This window comes from Malaclemys terrapin, chromosome 3 (genome assembly GCF_027887155.1).
Source record: "Malaclemys terrapin pileata isolate rMalTer1 chromosome 3, rMalTer1.hap1, whole genome shotgun sequence".
Lineage (NCBI taxonomy): Eukaryota > Metazoa > Chordata > Testudines > Emydidae > Malaclemys > Malaclemys terrapin.
The window spans coordinates 172107084-172125802 of NC_071507.1; the positions used below are offsets into that span (position 1 = coordinate 172107084).

Sequence of the window (18719 nt, forward strand, 5' to 3'; positions counted from 1 at the left end):
TTAGAAATCCCATTCCCAATGGAATCCAGAGAAAAAAGTGAAGGAAACTTCATGGAAAACTGTTTTGTGAAATGCCTGAATTGTCTGGAGTCTCTGCATTGTGAATAATACTGTAATGTGAAAGCAAGTTTCTTTTCTTCACATAGATAATAGGGCATCCACACGAGGCCATATACCTCTGAAATCATTACTGACAATAATTAAGCTACCTTGCAAATAAAAACTGTTACATAATTATATTATTTGTATTCCAGTAACACTTAGGAGGCAGGACTCCACAGTGCTAGGCGCTGTACAAGCACAAAACAAAAAGACAGTCCCCACCCGAAAAGACCTTCAGTTGGAAAGGCTGCTTTATTATAAAGTTTATTGAATAGAAGTGAGAATGGCAATTAGCTAATATGTATTACACTAGTTAATGTATGAATCAATAGCTACATGTTTATACTAGGCATCCTGGAATCAATACATCTTAAATGATTTCTATTGGGTAAAATTTAGAAAAGTGTCTAGGTGACAGTCATTTAGGAGCCTAAGTCCCATTGTAAGTAAATGGAACTTAGGCTCCTAAATGATTTAAATATTTTTCAAAAATATACCAATAATCAAGAAAGAACTGTTATTTTGATTCAGACTAATTTTGATATTCAGAACTGAATTAGTCCAAAAATATTACCAATTAAAGAAGAAAAAAATAATTCCTGTCTTGACAGAAAATAGGTTGTCAGCTGTCAAACATAGATTCAAATAACTAGCAGCATGTTCTGATTGACATGGGAAGAAGCTAAGACTTCAGCAGGAGACTGGCAAAGATGGAAGACAGTGAAGGCCCTGTGTTCTGCACAGAACAGAGAGGCATAAAAAAAGAGAGATGCTCTGATCCGTTCCTGATTACATATGGTCAGTAAGTATGTTAGATACACACATCTAACATGTCTACACTGCAAAAAAAAAAAAAAAAAACTAACTTGAGTCAGCCTGGGTTAAAATAGCAGTGAAGGCATTGCAACTCTGCTTTTTAACTTAAGTTAGCAGTTTCAGTCCAATCCCCAGCTCTACTAGGGTATGTCTACACTGCAGCTGAACACCCTAGCCCAGGTAGACAGACTCGTGTTTGCTTGGCTCAAGTTAGCGTGCTAAAAATAGAGTGTGGACGTTGAGGCTTGGGCGGCAGCTCGGACTCTCAAGCTCATCTGACCTCTGGATCTGAGTTCGGGTGGCTAGTCTGAGTCTCCAATGGAGCTGTAACGTTCATAAACATCTGTCAGGGATGGTCTAGATAATATTTAGTCCTGCCTTGAGTGCAGAGGACTGGACTAGATGACCTCCCTAGGTCCCTTCCACGCCTACACTTCTATGATTCCCTTTGCTTGACTTTTAGCAAGTTTCAGCTGTTTCCAGTGGGGGTGAAGGGGGAGAGTGTAATTATTAATTTACCACCACCGTGTACACAGTAATACATAGTAGGTACAAAATGCCAAAAAAATGAAAAGTCCATGCCATAAAGAACTTACAGTCTATACACTCAAGAACAATACAGGATATACAATGTAAAGAGGTGGTTCTCAATCAGGGGTACGTGTACCCCTCGGGGTACTTAGAGGCCTTCCAGGGGGTACATCAACTCAGCTAGACATTTTCCTAGTTTTACAACAGGCTACATAAAAAGCACTAGCAAAGTCAGTACAAACTAAAATTTTATACAATGATTTTATACTGCTCTATATACTATACACTGAAATGTAAGTACAATATTTATATTCCAATTTCTATATTTTATAATTATATGGTAAAAATGAGAATGTATGCAATTTTTTAGTAATAGTGTGCTGTGACATTTTTGTATTTTTATGTCTGATTTTGTAAGTAAGTAATTTTTAAATGAGGTGTATCTTGGGGGACTCCTACAAGGGGTGCAGTAGTCTGGAAAGGTTGAGAACCACTGATGTAAAGCATACACAAAAGGTATGTAATGATTAAAATGGGAATACTTTCTGGGGGAATTTTTTTTTTTTTTTTAAGAAGAAGAATGGGTCATGGCTTGTATTAAAAGGGCATTTTAAATTTCAATTGTTTTGACTATGTTTTTTTTTTTTTAATTACTGACAGAGCACCCTTTGAAAGGAATGCCATGAGGGAAGCTTTTGGGGGGTTTTTTTGTTTGTTTTTGTTTTAAGAAGGGATGAGGGGAAGGAGGTTTCTGCTCCCCTTATTAAAAGGGATTTTTTTTGGTGGGCAGTAAAACCAAACATGCTCATATCTACCATACTCCTGCCTGTTATCGTTTCAGTCTCAGGCATTGTCTACACATAAAATTTAACTAAGTTTAAAAAATAATTTTAGCTAGTTCAAACAGGTGAAAACCCCAATGTAGATACACTTACATTGGTTTAAATTTGGTTTACATCAAGTTAGATTAATTCAGTAAATTATTGACTAGATTCCAATTTAGAGGGAATAAGTGCCCCGATCATTACTTTATCAAATTCCAGCTGGTCACAGTAACAATGGATCTTTATGCTCTGTGAGAACTTCGCATAACAACATGGAACGTTCCCCTTGTTGGCTGCTGAACACAATTATTTGAGTCCTTTACTGATGCCCCCAAGTCAGGGCAAGCGACCAGCAACTCATGTTGTAGTTTGACCCTTTCTAAAATATCCAATGATCTTGCCTCCAGTCTACAATCAAGGAAAGTTGCTGTCAAAATGTAACCTGTCCAAAGTTGATTTTCCAGAATCATGATTCCAATGATCAGATCTCAGAAACAGGAGTTACAATATTGCTAATAAAAATATGGGTTTGCTCGTTTCTCACCCGAATGTACACTGCACCATCCACTTGTTATGCCTTCCTTCTTCACATTTGTAAAGTATTTTTATTTAAACAGATTTTTGAATGAACTATTCAGAGTTGACTGAGTACTAGGACTATGCAACTCTGTACTCTTAGAAAATATTTTCAAAAAATGCCAAGAGGAAAAAGTTCTCTAGAAGACCACCAAATAAAACATGTTAGAACCTCAGTTAAGACAAAGTTTAAAGGTTATGGTACTTTGGACACATTTATTCAAATAATCATTAAATGTACGCCACTAAGGGTCACAGATATGTTTTACAGCCAAATAGAAGAATAAAATGTGTTGGAAAACAGTATCAAAATCATTTAAAGATACTCTATATACTCTCTAAGAAGGAAGGAGGCAAAGTGACTAATAAAAGGATACTACGTGCACCAATCTAGTTAATGCTAAATAAACACTGAGCATGATCCCTATTAAAAGTGGCCAATACTATAAATATAACACTGCATATATTGAGTGATATTATTTTCCTCTCTTCTGCTAGACAGGCAGCAAGTAGAATGTTATGCTTGGTATCCTTTTTTAAGAAGGAAGGAAGGAATGTTGGCGTCAGAACATTCCATAGGGTTTGGGGGAGTGGTAACTGGAAAGAGAAAAAGGAAAAACTAAAGAAGGCACATTAACAACAACAGCAGGACCCCACAGAGAAGGGAGTAATGGCAAAGTGTCATTAAAGTAAAATCGGAGTAAAAGGGTAGCAGGATATATCCCAATGTTTTTGGTTAGAGCTCCCTTTTGTAACTCAGGGGAACAGAGAGAGGACACAAGTTTTGTTCTGAACTCTTTTACTGCTTCATAATTTTGTATAGTGCTTACACTGGTCTACAATTTTTGAGAAGTCATCTGCTTCAGAGATAAAATGTGCTATTTATTATGTATTTTGATGTGCTGAATTCAAATATGACAATTAAAACAACTGATTGGCTACTGTTTCTAAGCTATTTAAGTTTCTACATTTTATGTCTATGTATATTGTGTAGATAGTAGAGTTTTAATCATAAATTGTAAACCTAGTTCTTTTCATGTGTTTATGGTTGCTTTACATGATAATATTTCACCTCTCCTGTTTATATAACACTTTAAAAATCTGCAAAAGGGTTATATAAATAAAATTTATTATGAAACAAAAGGCAAAAAACTATTATGTACATAGTTTAGTCCTATTCAGTGTCTACTCGGCGCTTCTTGGTTTGTCTCTTGTATTCATTAAATGGAGCATCTCTTGTCACTGTCCAGCAATAGTCTGCAAGCATTGATGGGCTCCATTTGCCCTGATCGCGTTTCTCCATTGTTGCAATGTCCTGGTGAAATCGCTCGCCATGCTCGTCGCAAACTGCACCGCAGTTTGATGGAAAAAAATCTAGATGAGAGTGCAAAAAATGTATCTTTAGTGACATGTTGCAACCAAGGCTTTTGTATGCCTTGAGGAGGTTTTCCACCAACAACCTGTAGTTGTCTGCCTTGTTGTTTCTGAGAAAATTTATTGCCACTAACTGGAAGGCTTTCCATGCCGTCTTTTCCTTGCCACGCAGTGCATGGTCAAATGCATCATCTCAAAGAAGTTCACAAATCTGAAGACCAACAAAGACACCTTCCTTTATCTTAGCTTCACTTAACCTTGGAAATTTTCCACGGAGGTACTTGAAAGCTGCTTGTGTTTTGTCAATGGTCAAAACTTGACAAAGTTCTTCAGACCCAGCTTGATGTGTAAGGGTGGTAACAAAATCTTCCTTGAGTCAACAAGTGGTGGATGCTGAACACTTTTCCTCCCAGGCTCCAATGACTGTCGGAGTGGCCAATCTTTCTTGATGCAGTGGGAATCTCTTGCACAACTATCCCATTCGCAGAGAAAACAGCAGTACTTTGTGTATCCAGTCTGCAGACCAAGCAAGAGAGCAACAACCTTCAAATCGCCACAAAGCTGCCACTGATGTTGGTCATAGTTTATGCACCTCAGAAGTTGTCTCATGTTGTCATAGGTTTCCTTCATATGGACTGCATGACCAACTGGAATTGATGGCAAAACATTGCCATTATGCAGTAAAACAGCTTTAAGACTCGTCTTCGATGAATCAATGAACAGTCTCCACTCATCTGGATCGTGAACGATGTTGAGGGCTGCTATCACACCATCTATGTTGTTGCAGGCTACAAGATCACCTTCCATGAAGAAGAATGGGACAAGATCCTTTTGATGGTCACGGAACATGGAAACCCTAACATCACCTGCCAGGAGATTCCACTGCTGTAGTCTGGTGCCCAACAGCTCTGCCTTACTCTTGGGTAGTTCCAAATCCCTGAAAAGGTCATTCAGTTCACCTTGTATTATGAGGTGTGGTTCAGAGGAGGAGGATGGGAGAAAATGTGGGTCCTGTGACATTGATGGTTCAGGACCAGAAGTTTCATCCTCTTCCTCGTCTGACTCAAGTGAGAATGATTCTGGTGCATCAAGAACCGGCAGTCCTTCTCCGTGGGGTCCTGGGTGTATAGCTGATGGCATGTTTGGATAATGCACAGTCCACTTTTTCTTCTTTGACACACCTTTCCCAACTGGAGGCACCATGCAGAAGTAACAATTGCTGGCATGATCTGTTGGCTCTCTCTAAATCATTGGCACTGCAAAAGGCATAGATTACTTTTCCTGTTCAACCACTGGCAAAGATTTGTTGCACAAGTGTTGCAGCATATGTGTGGGGTCCACCTCTTGTCCTGATCTCCAATTTTGCAGCCAAAATAAAGGTGATAGGCTTTCTTAACCATAGTGGTTATACTGCGCTTTTGTGATGCAAAAGTCACTTCACCACAAACTTAGCAGAAGTTATCTGCGCTGTTCACACAAGTCCGAGGCATCTCTGCTCACTTTGGCTAAACAGAAATGTGTCCCTTTGCAAAATCAAACACTGACAAATAAGAGAGCATGACACTGTATGATTTCTAGAGCTGATATAGGGCAATTTGGTCAGCAGAGTGATGTAAGCTTCATTATGATTGCATCATCCATGACTTCTAGGAATAACATGATGCAATTCAGATCATGTATGACACAATACCAGCTTCAGATTGCATCATTCATTGTTTTGCCTAAAAAGCAAGTACTGTCCAAACCCAGTCATAGATTTATTCATAGATCCAGTCAAAGATGTATTTTAGTCATTTCTGGTTTAAATTGAGATCCCTTCCCTTTATAACACACTTATCCTTCGCCATTCCCAAGTCAAGGGTCGTATATACTGACCCAATAGCATATCTTGAAAACTAGAGCCAATCAACAATTTTAAGCATCATTTTCGTTCTCAGTGACCCAGAATTAGTAAAGTTTGACTACATTTATTTCAGAAGCAATTTGGCTGTAGAGCAGTGTTATTAGTCTAAAGTTGTATTACAGTGGCACCCACAGACCTTAACAAGGATCAGGGGGCCCATGCTGGGTTACAAACTCATAAATCCCAGCCCCAAAGAAGTGCCATATAAGCACAGATTAGACAAACAAGGACAAGAGGCTGAGAGCACACACTGCCAATGGTAGTTCTGAAGATCTCCAGGAGAGACCACAGGGAAGCCTGAACCATCAAAAACCACACCGTTTGAGAATCCTTGTTTTATTTGCTGTAACTTAGATGTTCATTCAGTTTTATTTGTAACAGAATCAGTTGGCTCTTGTTAACAGTAATAGTTTCATAGCAAAAAGAAACGAAACTCAGCAGCAGGATAAGAGAATGAACAAAAAAAAACAACCTCAACGCATTTGCGTCACTCCATTTTAGTTCATCTAATGCTCACTACCTCTTTGGATTGTTTTGAATTTCTGCCCATGTTTACAGTAGTAAGTCTATAACTTGGGGGTTTTTAAACCAAATTCTGAGTGGAAACAAATGGTTAAGGCAAATGGGACAGCCATTTCATTTTTTTAAAAAGGGAAGACAAATCCTTCAGAAATCCTATTATTTTATACAGCAACCCTTCCAAACATATAAATCATTATAAATTTCTAACCTAAGTAAAGTATATTATAAAAAGTAGTTTTACAACTGTAGTTTTCCAGTAAGTAAAGTTTTAGCCTCAACTCCTGTAAAGATTTACTATTACTCACTATTAATAGTCCCATTACAAGTGTGAATTTGGAACCTTTACAGGTTCAGAACCCTATAGACTATTCACAGTGAGGAAAGTTAAGCATAAATGTTTCCAGGATCAGACCTATAGTATTCAAAATATACATCTACTAAAATATGGACTGATGTATTATAGATGTATTATAGACACCTTTGTCCCCTTAATCCTCAAACCCACAGCCTCCTGACTGCTGCAAGCATTAGGGATATCACTATTCTACCCTCACCCCAGCCACCTGGCTCCTGTGATTGAGGAAGGGAGAGTGGCTGCGCCTCTGCTCCTGTATCCCCTCCCAAGCATCCATTTTTGAATCTTTCTACCCAGTGAATAGCTCCAGTGCCTGCTTCTGTTGCTCCTAACTTTCAAAAGCAGCAGACTGAAACTGATCTGATTCTAGTGACTCTCACTGCTTCCTTTGGAGTTCCCAGTAGATGCAATGAAAATTGACATGACTAGTCACTTTTCATTCTACAGCCAATTGGGAAAACTGAGCTGTAGCAGAGTACTGAAGATATGTCAGCAGACTTAGGAAGATAGTACTACATCAGAGGGGTAGCCGTGTTAGTCTGTACCAGCAAAAATAATGAGGAGTCCTTGTGGCACCTTAGAGACTAACAAATTTATTTGGGCATAAGCTTTTGTGGGCTAAAACCCGGTAAAACCCACAAAAGCTTATGTCCAAATAAATTTGTTAGTCTCTAAGGTGCCACAAGGACTCCTTGTTGTTAGTACTACATCAACTTAAACACACTTTACAACTGGATGCTTATTTTTGCAACCATCTGCTGAAGCTAATGGCACTCATCAGGAAAAGCTTCCTACTGAAACCAGGTGACTGGGTAAGCCAATTTTTCAAGCCCCAGTTATAAACTATGGCTGAAATATCAACTTTGATAGCAAAGATGAAGAGGCAGCCTCTAACCATATGGCTAATATCATATCCTACTTCAATAAATCCTATAATCTGTGACCTGCCAACTAACAGGTACTAACAACAGTTACATTCTTCAGAATTTTAAAAGCAGCAACCACATGCAAAAACAATTGTGATCTTGTTGATACTTAAAATGCATACAATTTTATGGACTCACTAGATTGATCCCTCTAATATACTGGTAAATTGGATCTGTTCTGGACATCTGTGAAGCACACATTCTGTGCTGTAGTATTTCTTACATCAAGAGTCAAGATAGTGTAACATCTGTACTAAATGAATGGAGTCCAATGTAAGATTTACAAATGTTTCAAATATTGTCATAAAAATATAGTTCTACTAAGAAAGTGACTTTGCATAAATGGCAGCTTTATGTTTAATAGATCTGCACTCTATGTGCATTACAAGCCATATCCACTTGTGCGGGAAATTTTTATTACTTTTTAGTCCTGTTCACACTGCATAGCCAACAAAGCTATGATAGAGAGAGCTGGTATTCTGTTCTTATTCATCCTCAGAATTCCAGCTACAATGAACTCAATTAATCCTGTACAACCCGAGTTTCTTAACTGGAACTGCCCAGGTGTAGCCAAGGAAAAAAATGATAAAGATCAGAATAGGGCTGCACAGGTGTAACTGAGAGCAGAATCTGGCTTGTGGAATCTTTTTTACTGGTGATGCTCAGGAGAAAATTAAGGCAAGGTCCATTATTATTTGTATTACAGCAACATTCAAAGGCCCCAAATCATGAGCACAAAACAAAGAATGACACCCTTGATCCAAAGAACTTATTATTAAATTTAGGATAAAAATGCAACTAGGGAAAGGGAGGACAGGAGTAAGAACACACATTTACTTAGATGCTATATGCACAACCTAATTATTCTGAATCATTTACATTTTTAAAATATAAATAAATATCAACAATTCCCACTGGAACTCTACTTAGTCATTATTTATTTGGAGATTTTCTGTAGGCATCAGGAAGAAGTGGGTCTTGAAGATGCTACTAGAAGGATGAGAGAGTACTAGCTTTACTAGCTATTTTGGAGAGGGTATTACCTGGACCAGGGATGGAGTGAAAGTAGATTCAAGGAGCTGCAGACGTTGAACTGGGACACAGCCCATGGACACACAGAAGACCTGATCCTGCACTCTGAACCACTCAGGTGAAATGTTGTGTTTATGCAGAGCTCCACAGACTTCAGCAGGACTGCACTAGTAAGAGTCTGCCTGTGTGAATCAAAGCCAGAATATGGATCTCCAAGTATGCAGTACAGATATGTCAATGTCAGAAAGTGGGGAAGCAGGAGGGTAAGAAACCAGGACTGCAACAAGCACTTTTGCAGAAGGAAGACTTTTGATTTGTGAAGGAAACATTTGTCTGGATTGTATCCAGGTCCATTGTGTTTTAATCCACCACTGGAAGTGATGTGTGAGCCAGAAAGAAAACAGCTCAGCTCTCAGCTCCCATGGTGAGGCAGATATAAACTGGAAAAAAAATGAGCTCTGGAAATCAATGAGACATAATATACAAGGAAATCCCATTATGCCATTTTTACAGAGTCACTTTTCAGAGTAGAGCCATACATTAAGAGGGAAAAAAAGATAAGGTAAGAATGGCAAATAAAGTGCTGCCAGTGAAAACATGCTAAGACTCCAGTAGTGTTGTTTGCAGGATTTTTATAGGTTCTTGTTCTAGCAAGAATGAATGTATTTAAATTAAATCAGTTAATTAATACTTTGAAACAATCCAGCTATCGTCGCCATGCAGGACAAATTATTTGTATTGCCTTACACTAAAAATTACAGCTAAATAGAATAGAAAATAAAGTAAACATAGATACTGACAGATGCTTTATAGATTTGGCTGGAAAATTTCTACAGATTTCTATTGTCCTTACCTCTGTGAAATGCGTTAGCTGGCTCAGTCTAATTCATAATGGACAAGGGTCCACACCACATTGTTTGCAACCTTGCCAATCTTATATTCTTTAATACACTTAAAAATACTTATTCCAAAAGAAATAGATATAATCTGATGATTCACAAACTGAAAGTGATTTAAATGTATTTTATTTTTGATGCTAAAAAAATAAGCCATTGCTGAAGGTGGAAGTTCATAACATTCCTCCTACTTGGGTGATGACATGTCTCCATAAAAGCATAAAATTTCGGAGAGAGTTTATAGTACATACTATTAACAAACTAAGTAGCACTAAGGTGAAGTATAATTATGTAACCATTTGGTGCCTAGTATACTGCAGTAAGTACCCCAGAAATGTATGTAATAAATAATGATAAGTATTCATAGCGTATATCTTTGAGCTACAGGTAAAAATATTACTTTTGATATATTCGTATCCAGCGGAGATCTTCAAGGTACTGCTTATTAGATAAATTTTATCAGTGTCTGTGCCAGGGGATTATTAAACTTTTCCATATCTTGTGGTCCACCTCCTTCCCATTCACCACCACATAACATAATTGTAGCAGCTACAGAAATTGTCATTATTAGGAAAGTACTTGATATATTTCTAATTGCCTTTTAATGGTGACATAGTAGGTGGAAACAAGGAGGATAGTCATCACCATGTAAATAGTAAGAGCTCAACAGACCACTAGCAGTCCATAGGCCACACTTTAAGAACAGGTTTCAGAGTGGTAGCCGTGTTAGTCTGTATCAGCTAAAACAGGGAGGAGTCCTTGTGGCATCTTAGAGACTAACAAATTTATTTGGGCATAAGCTTTCGAGGACTAGAACCCACTTCATCAGATGCATGGAGTGGAAAATAAAGGAGCAGGTATAAATACATGTCCAGTTTGCAAATTAATTCCAGTTCTGCAGTTTCTTGTTGAAATCTGTTTTTGAAGTTTGGAATTAATTTGCAAACTGGACACCATCACATTAGGCCTGAATAAAGACTGGGAGTAATTGGGTCATTACAAAACCTAAATCTAATTTCCCCCATACTAATTTCCCCCTACTGTTACTCATACCTAAAAGGCAATTAGAAATATATCAAGTACTTTCCTTGTCAACTGTTTGAAATGGGCCACTCTGATTACCACTACAAAAGTTATTTTTCATCCCTTGGTATCCTACTGTTAATTGAATTGTCTCATTAAACTGACCTCACACGTGGTAAGGCAACTCCCATCTTTTCATGTATTTATACCTGCTCCTGTATTTTCCACTCCATGCATATAATAAAGTGGGTTCTAGCCCACGAAAGCTTATGCCCAAATAAATGTGTTAGTCTCTACTTTGAGAACAGTTGCCATAAGCCAAATTGACAATATTTAAATGTTAACTTTTTTTTTTCTTTTTTTAATTTCCTTTACTAAATCATAGGCTAGAACGGTTACTCAAATTTGAGAGACTAGAGGGCTTGATATTGGAGAGGTTAGAGAAATATTATGTTTGTATTGTTCATATATTTTCCTCTTACTTACTCACAAATTATAAACATCCATGGTGAGGAGAACTCTTCCTTGTCCAGTTTTAATCTAATATATTTTGCTGTTGTAGGCATCAATATCTTTGCCATGTGTCCAAACCTTTTAGACTCACATCCCTATTGTTAGGAATTAAAAAAAACAAAACAAAATCAAGATGATTCACAACACAAGACTACAGAAAACTGTGTAAAGCTCAATGACCAATATAAAATGTGCTCTGTATATGTACTTAGTTCCAAATGCAAGAAACATTAACCACCCACTTCCTGTATTGTTCACTAAAACTTTTACAGCTACTTCAGGACTGCTCCAATCCTGCCAAAAGGGTTCACACCTTGCCAAAGAGGGAATCAGAAATGTTAAATAATTGTACTTTTCACATTAAAATATTTAGAGTCTGAAATGCAGCAAGGCTTTATGGGGCCCTTTCTGAAAATAACTGAAAGTCACAAGTCAATATGTGACAGTAGGTCATGCAGAAAATACCCAATAGAGACTGGGAGTGGCTGGGTCATTACACATATTCAATCTATTTCCCCATGTTTAGTATCCTCAGACCTTCTTGTCAACTGTCTAAAATGGGCCATCTTGATTATCAGTACAAAAGTTTTTTTCTCCTGCTGATAATACCTCATCTTAATTAGTTAGCCTCTTACAGTTGGTCTGACTACTTCCACCTTTTCATGTTCTCTGTATGTTTATATATTTCTTACTATATGTTCCATTCTATGCATCTGATGAAGTGGGCTGTAGCCCACGAAAGCTTATACTCAAATAAATTTGTTAGTCTCTAAGATGCCACAAGTACTCTATCTAGTTCCAGGAGTGTTTCTGTATCCCAAGAAACATACAAACAGGTTAATGGAGCCAATCCTTTACTCATAATGAACTCTAAATCAAAGTGTATGAGGGTTGTATAGATTCTCCTTTTTATTAAAAGAGTGTGGGGGGAAAGGATAAAATTGTTTTCTTTAAAAAAAAAAAAACATTGTCAAAAATATTTAGACTAAATTCTTTACTGGCTTTCACCCTATGCGATCCCACTGAAATCAACTGAACCCTAATACTGCAAAGACTCATGCATGTACTTAACTCTACAAGCAGCAAGGAGTTAATCCCATTGACATAAATGTGACCATTCACGCTCCATCAAATTAAACATTTGCACAAATCTTTGCGAGATTGGGCCCTTGGACTGTATTGGATATAATTCAGTATATAATTTGGCCCCTGGTGTATTATTTTATGTCCACTGTGCTGCTTAAAACTGAACCAAAAGTATAACATTCCTAAATGATCCATTGCCACCAGTGAAATATACTGTACCAAGCCACTAATAAGAGTCGCAGTGAAAACATTAGAGGAATCATACAAAATACCATGTTTTACGATTAATTTTATTTAAGAACATCTACAAATCCACAAGGATTGATCAAAATCCAGTAGCTCTAAAATTCTACAGCCTGATTTATGAAAGCAACCAAAAAGTACGTTCAATTGAAAACATCTAGGGCTGGGTGGAGTGCGACGAAATCTTTCACATAAAAACGCGAATCAACGCCAAGTCTCCTATGGTGAAGCAACAGCTTCTTAAACAGCTCTCTGCAGCTCGGCTCCCTCCGAAAGATGTTGCTGAGAATAATTAATGAAATGATCCAAGAAAGGAAAACTGGAGCCCGCTGAGTGACTTCACCACCACTCGCCCTGCTGGCTCCAGGCCTCGAGGGGGGAAGCCACACAGCAGCGGGCCAAGCTCAACCGTGCAGCACCTCGGTGCCTTCAGCAGATAATCAGACAGAGAGAGAGAGACCAAAAAGGCGAGAGAGGGATACATCAGGCAGAGACAACCGGCGAGCAAGTCACTGGCCATAGCTACCAGAGCCGGGGGGGCTGCTTCAACCCCCGCTCTCTACAAACCAATCTCCACTGGAGCTAACAAAAGACTCCAGAGGGAGAGGGCAGCCCAGTGATCGGGGCTTCCAACCCGACAGGCTAGACACAAAGGGCTGTGGCGCCTGCTGCACGGTGCCCCCCGCCCCAGGTGCCCCGACCGAGACACCCCCCCCCCTTACTGCTCCCTCCAGGCCTCTCCCTACATTCAGGGCGGGAAGTTCCCGGCCTCCCTCCCCCTCGGGCTGCTGAAGCCCCCCTCCCGGGGGGTACTCACAGGATGGTGGTTTGGGGCGACACGGCGGGGACGCTTTCCAGCATCAGATGCATGCAGCGCACCGTGGTGCGGAAGCACAAGCAGCGGCTGGGGCACCACACGCTGCCCCGCGGCGGCGGCTGGGGCTGCGGGGAGGCGGCGAGGAAAAGCGCCCCGCTCCAGAGCAGGAGCACGAAGCCGAGCCCGGCCGCTGATGTGCAGCGGGCCATAGTGCGAGGGGCAGGAGGAGGAGGGCGAGGGGCGGCAGCAGGTCTCCACCGTGCCTGCTCCGCTCCCAGCTGCGGCTGCTCTCGCTCCTGGACCTTGGGCCAGCGGGCGGAGGCGACTCCCTGCCCGGCGCAGGCTGGAGAGAGGAGGGGAGGGACGGCAGTGGGACCGCCCCAGCCGGCGCGCTCTGGGCGCTCGGAGAGCTGGGCAGGCAGCCCCGCCACTGGCTCCCCGGCCCGAGAAGGGGCGCAAGAGGGCCCCGGCCCGAGCAGAGCGTTCCACAGCGAGGCACCGCCCGGAGAGGGGAAAGCGGCTTCCTCCGCCAGAGGGAGCATGGCGGGGGCGGCTTGGGGAAGCGCATGGCCGAATCCCCTCACCCCCACCAGGGGCACAGAGCGACAGGCCCCCTACACGCCCCCCCCCAATCCCTGCCTGGGGCACAGAGCAACAAGCCCCCTGCACGGATCTGAACCCCCCAGCCCCAACAGGGGCACAGAGTGACAGGCCCCCAGCATGGGTCCGACACCCCTCCACACCAGGGGCACAGAGCGACAGGCCCCCTTTACGGGTCCGACTCTCTCCCCCCCCCCCATCCTTTCCTGGGTCACAGAGCGACAGGCCCCCTGCATGGGTCCGAACCCCCTCCCCCACGTCCCACCAGAGGCACAGAGCAACAGTCCCCCTACACGGGTCTGAACCCTACCCCCACCAGGGGCACAGAGCAACAAGTCCCCTGCATGGGTCCAGACCACCTCCTCCATTCCCTCCCAGGGCACAGAGCAACAGGTTACCCCACTGAGGGGACCACACACATCTGAGCACTACTTCACCCGGGGCCCAGATAGCAACAAGCCCCAAATTACCCCACTGAGGGGACTGCACACATAGCCAAACCCTCCTCCTTTCCCTAGATGGGCAGAGAGACAATTCCCACAGACTACACCAAGGGGAAAGCCCATCGCCAAGCCTCCTCCCTTCCCTAGAGAGGCAGAGGAAGCACTCGTCCCAAAGAGCAATCACTATATAAACAAGACAGAGGAAAACTGGACAGGTTCTAAATAAGACAGGTGGGAGGAGAACTGGACACAGAGATGAAGTGGCCTAGTGGGATTGTCAAAAGTGCCTAGGACCCTAACTCCCATTGATTTGTTCTTTTACAAATCCCACTAGGCACCTATCTGCATCTTTAGATGCTTAAATATCTTTAACAATCTGGCCCAAAATGTCTTACTGAAGGTCACACAGCTGATCAGTAGCAGAGCCAGAAATAAAATTGAGCCCTGTGCTCTATCTGCTTGATTATGCTGCCTATATCAAGGAGTGGTGCCAAGAGGGATGTCTGAGTCCCATCCACAGGGAACCAATTTCACAACTAGGCCAGCCTGCTCCCCACAGTTTCCTTGAGCAGCAGGAGCCTGGTCTGCACTGGTGATGGGAACAGGGCTACACAACTTTCTACCAGAGTCTAATAGTTACTACTACCATTTCAGATAATGGCATAGAGAGTACACTTATAAAGTTTGCGAACGATACCAAGTTGGGAGGGGTTGCAAGTGCTTTGGAGGATAGGATTAAAATTCAAAATGATCTGGACAAACTGGAGAAATGGTCTGAAGTAAACAGGATGAAATTCAATAAGGACAAATGCGAAGTACTCCACTTAGGAAGGAACAATCAGTTGCACACATACAAAATGGGAAATGACTGCCTAGGAAGGAGTATTGCTAAAAGGGATCTGGGGATCATAGTGGACCAAAAGCTAAATATGAGTCAACAGTGTAACACTGTTGCAAAAAAAGCAAACACCCTTCTGGGATGTATTAGCAGGACACGAGAAATAATTATTCCATTCTACTCCACCAGAGTATTGTGTCCAGTTCTGGGCACCACATTTCAGGAAAGATGTGGACAATTTGAAAGTCCAGAGAAGAGCAACAAAAATGATTAAAGGTCTAGAAAACATGACCTATGAGGGAGATCGAGGGCCGGATTAAAAGGTCTGACAGGCCAGACGTGGCCTCCAGGACATAGTTTGCCCACCCTAGTCTAGATAATACTTAGTCCTGCCATGAATGCAGGTGATTGGACTAGATGACCTGTCGAGGTCTCTTCCAGTCCTATGAGTCTATAATTATCCTGTTCTACTTGGAATTGATGAGACCTCACCTAGAGTATTGTGTCCAGTTCTGAGCACCATAATTTAAGAAAGATGTGAGCAAATTGGCAAGAGACCAGAACAACAAAAATGATAAAAATTTAGAAAACCTGACCTGACATCCTGACTTCCAAAGTGCTTGCTTGATCTATGAGGAAAGGTTAAAAAACTGGGCATGTTTAATCTTGAGAAAAGAAATCTGAGGAAGAACCTGTTAACAGGCTTCAAGTATGTAAAGTACTGTTAGACAAGTTTCAGAGTAACAGCCGTGTTAGTCTGTATCCGCAAAAAGAAGAACAGGAGTACTTGTGGCACCTTAGAGACTAACAAATTTATTAGAGCATAAGCTTTCGTGGACTACAGCCCAAAAGTGGGCTGTAGTCCACGAAAGCTTATGCTCTAATAAATTTGTTAGTCTCTAAGGTGCCACAAGTACTCCTGTTCTTCTTTTTACTGTTAGACAGTGATCCGTCGTTCTCTATATCCACTGAAGGTAGAATAAGAAATAACCATCTTAATCTGCAGTAAGGGAAATTCAGGTTAGATATTAGAAATAGTTAAGTACTGGAATTAGGGTGACTAGACGTCCCGATTTTATTGGGACTGTTCCAATATTTGCTTGTTTGTCCCACATCCTGACCAATGTTAGGTCGGGACACTGGACAAACAAGCAAGGCTCCCACGCACAGGCGGAGCCCGGAAGGGCTCACGCCCCCCCGACTCCGCCCCCTTCTTCCCCCATTGGATCCCTCCCCAAATCCCCGTCCAGATCCCCACCCCCTCACTGCCCCATTGGCTCCCTCCCCAAATCCCCGCCTCTTCCAAAGCACGCCATGCCCGGGAGACGCAGGGGAGCGCAGGGTTGGGGTGAGTGTGAGTCCGGCCTGGCCCCGAGCAGGCAGGACTCAGGCGTGGTACCTGGAGGGAGAGTAGGGGGGGCGGCCCGCGGGGCCAGGTGGTGGCTGTTCTCCCCACCTGGGCAGCGGGACTCGGGAGCAGCTGCTGCTGCAGCTCCCACTGCCGCAGGGGGAGGAAGCAGCCAAGCACGTGGCGCTCGGGGGCTGCGGCTCTGGCGCCCAGGCCCGAACCCCCTGAGCCTGGGCCTGCTCTGGGGACCCAGCAGCACGTATGCTGCGCCCAGCCCCTGGCCAGTCACGTCTGGGCTGGCTGCCCAGCTGGTGCAATCCCGCGGCGGCCCCGGGGCGGAGGCATCGGCAGCCCAGCCCCGTTCGTTCCCTGCAGGACCTGAGCGGGATGGGAGGGCTGGAGCCTGCTGCCCCCACTCCTGGGCCACCCGCAGGATTGCACCAGCTGGGCAGCCAGCTCAGACGCAACTGGCTAGGGGCTGGGCGCGTGCAGCATGCGCGCTGGGTCCCCTCAGCAGGCCCGGGCTCGGGGGGTTCGCGGGCACCAGAGCCGCAGCCGCCGAGCGCCACATGCTTGGCCAGTGGCCGCTTCCTCCCCCCGCGGCACTGGGAGCTGCAGCAGTGGCTGCTCCCGAGTCCCGCTGCCCAGGTGGGGAGAACAGCCGCCGCCGGGCGCCGCGGGCTGCCCCCCTACTCTCCCTCCAGGTACTGCACCCGAGTCTTGCCTGCTCGGGGCCAGGCCGGACTCACACACTCACCCTGGCCTCGCGCTCCCCTCCAGCGCTTGCGGAGGGAGGAGGAATGGGGGGGGGGTTGTTTTTTTTTTGCTCTGCCGCCATTTTTTTTCCCTCTGTCCCTCCCCCCCGCCCCCGCATCCCGATATTAGACCTGGGTGATCTGGTCACCCTAACTGGAATAGTTTACCAAGGGAGGTTGTGGAATCCCTGTCACTGGAGGTTTTTTAGAACAGGTTTAGACAAACACCTTCCAGGGATGATTAAGGTATACTTTGTCCCTACCTTTGTCCCACAAGGGGTGGGAAGAAAGATGAATTAGATGATCCCTTGAGGTCTCTTCCAGCCCTACATTCCTGTGTTTCCTTCATGCAGCCCTGCATCTAGGTGTAGCCAAATACCATCAAGCAGGAGTCCAATGAAGCACAGATTATAAAATTTTTAACATCTGTACAATCTTCTGTGAGTGGCCTTGCATTTTGGCGTCTTAAGTAGGAGGAATTGTACTTATGGGCAAAGTTTGGAAGAATACCATTACTTGTTTCTAATTTGAGGGGCTAGTGGAAGGACTGGAGCCTCGTGGGGATAATATTGTGAAGAATTACTGGTCTTTTGCTCTACCAACCCCCCACTCTCAAGAAGCCTACAAGAATCTTGTAGAAGCCTGCATCTATAGGAATTGAAGGGGAGGAGTTTCTGCAAAGTCACTGGGAGTGAAGCTACAAACAGGGCCGGCTCCAGGCACCAGCTGAGCAAGCTGGTGCTTGGGACGGCAAATTGTTGGAGGCGGCATTCTGCCCAATCCTAGGGCGGCACGGCCGCTTTTTTTGTTTGGTTGGTTGGTTTGGTTTGTTCTTGTTCCGCTCTGGCCGCCCTGTAGGGGGCAGCTGCGCGGAGAACCAGAGCGCCCTGCAGGGCAGTCCTCTTCCTTCCCTGCCCGCCGACCGGAGTGGAGCCCTCGTGGTAGAGCCCCTGCTGTAGCCCTGTCCGCCCCCTTCTCTCTCTCCCACCTGCTTCCTCCCCTTCCCCCCCTCCAGCCAGTTCCCCTGCACCCGCGCTCCGCCCGCGCCGCAGGTTTTTTTTTGCTTTGCCGTTCTGGCTGCCCCAGTTTTTGTTGTTGTTGTTGTTGTTGTTGCTTGGGGTGGCCAAAAAGCCAGAGCCGGCCCTGGCTACAAAGGCAACAATCTCCCTCACCCTGGGTCCCCTTCACTCACCAAA

At 43.5% G+C, this 18719-nt stretch overlaps 1 protein-coding gene across 2 annotated transcripts in view; it reads right to left on the bottom strand.

Moving 5' to 3' along the window:
• Positions 1-13939, bottom strand: part of PXDN (peroxidasin) — a 147733-nt gene extending 133794 nt beyond the window's left edge. For both annotated transcript variants that reach the window (XM_054023165.1, XM_054023164.1), the window contains exon 1: positions 13540-13939. In XM_054023165.1, coding sequence (XP_053879140.1) covers positions 13540-13748 — 209 coding nt within the window. In that variant the 5' untranslated portion in view covers positions 13749-13939. The remainder of the gene's footprint in view (positions 1-13539) is intronic.
• Positions 13940-18719: the final 4780 nt, after the last annotated feature.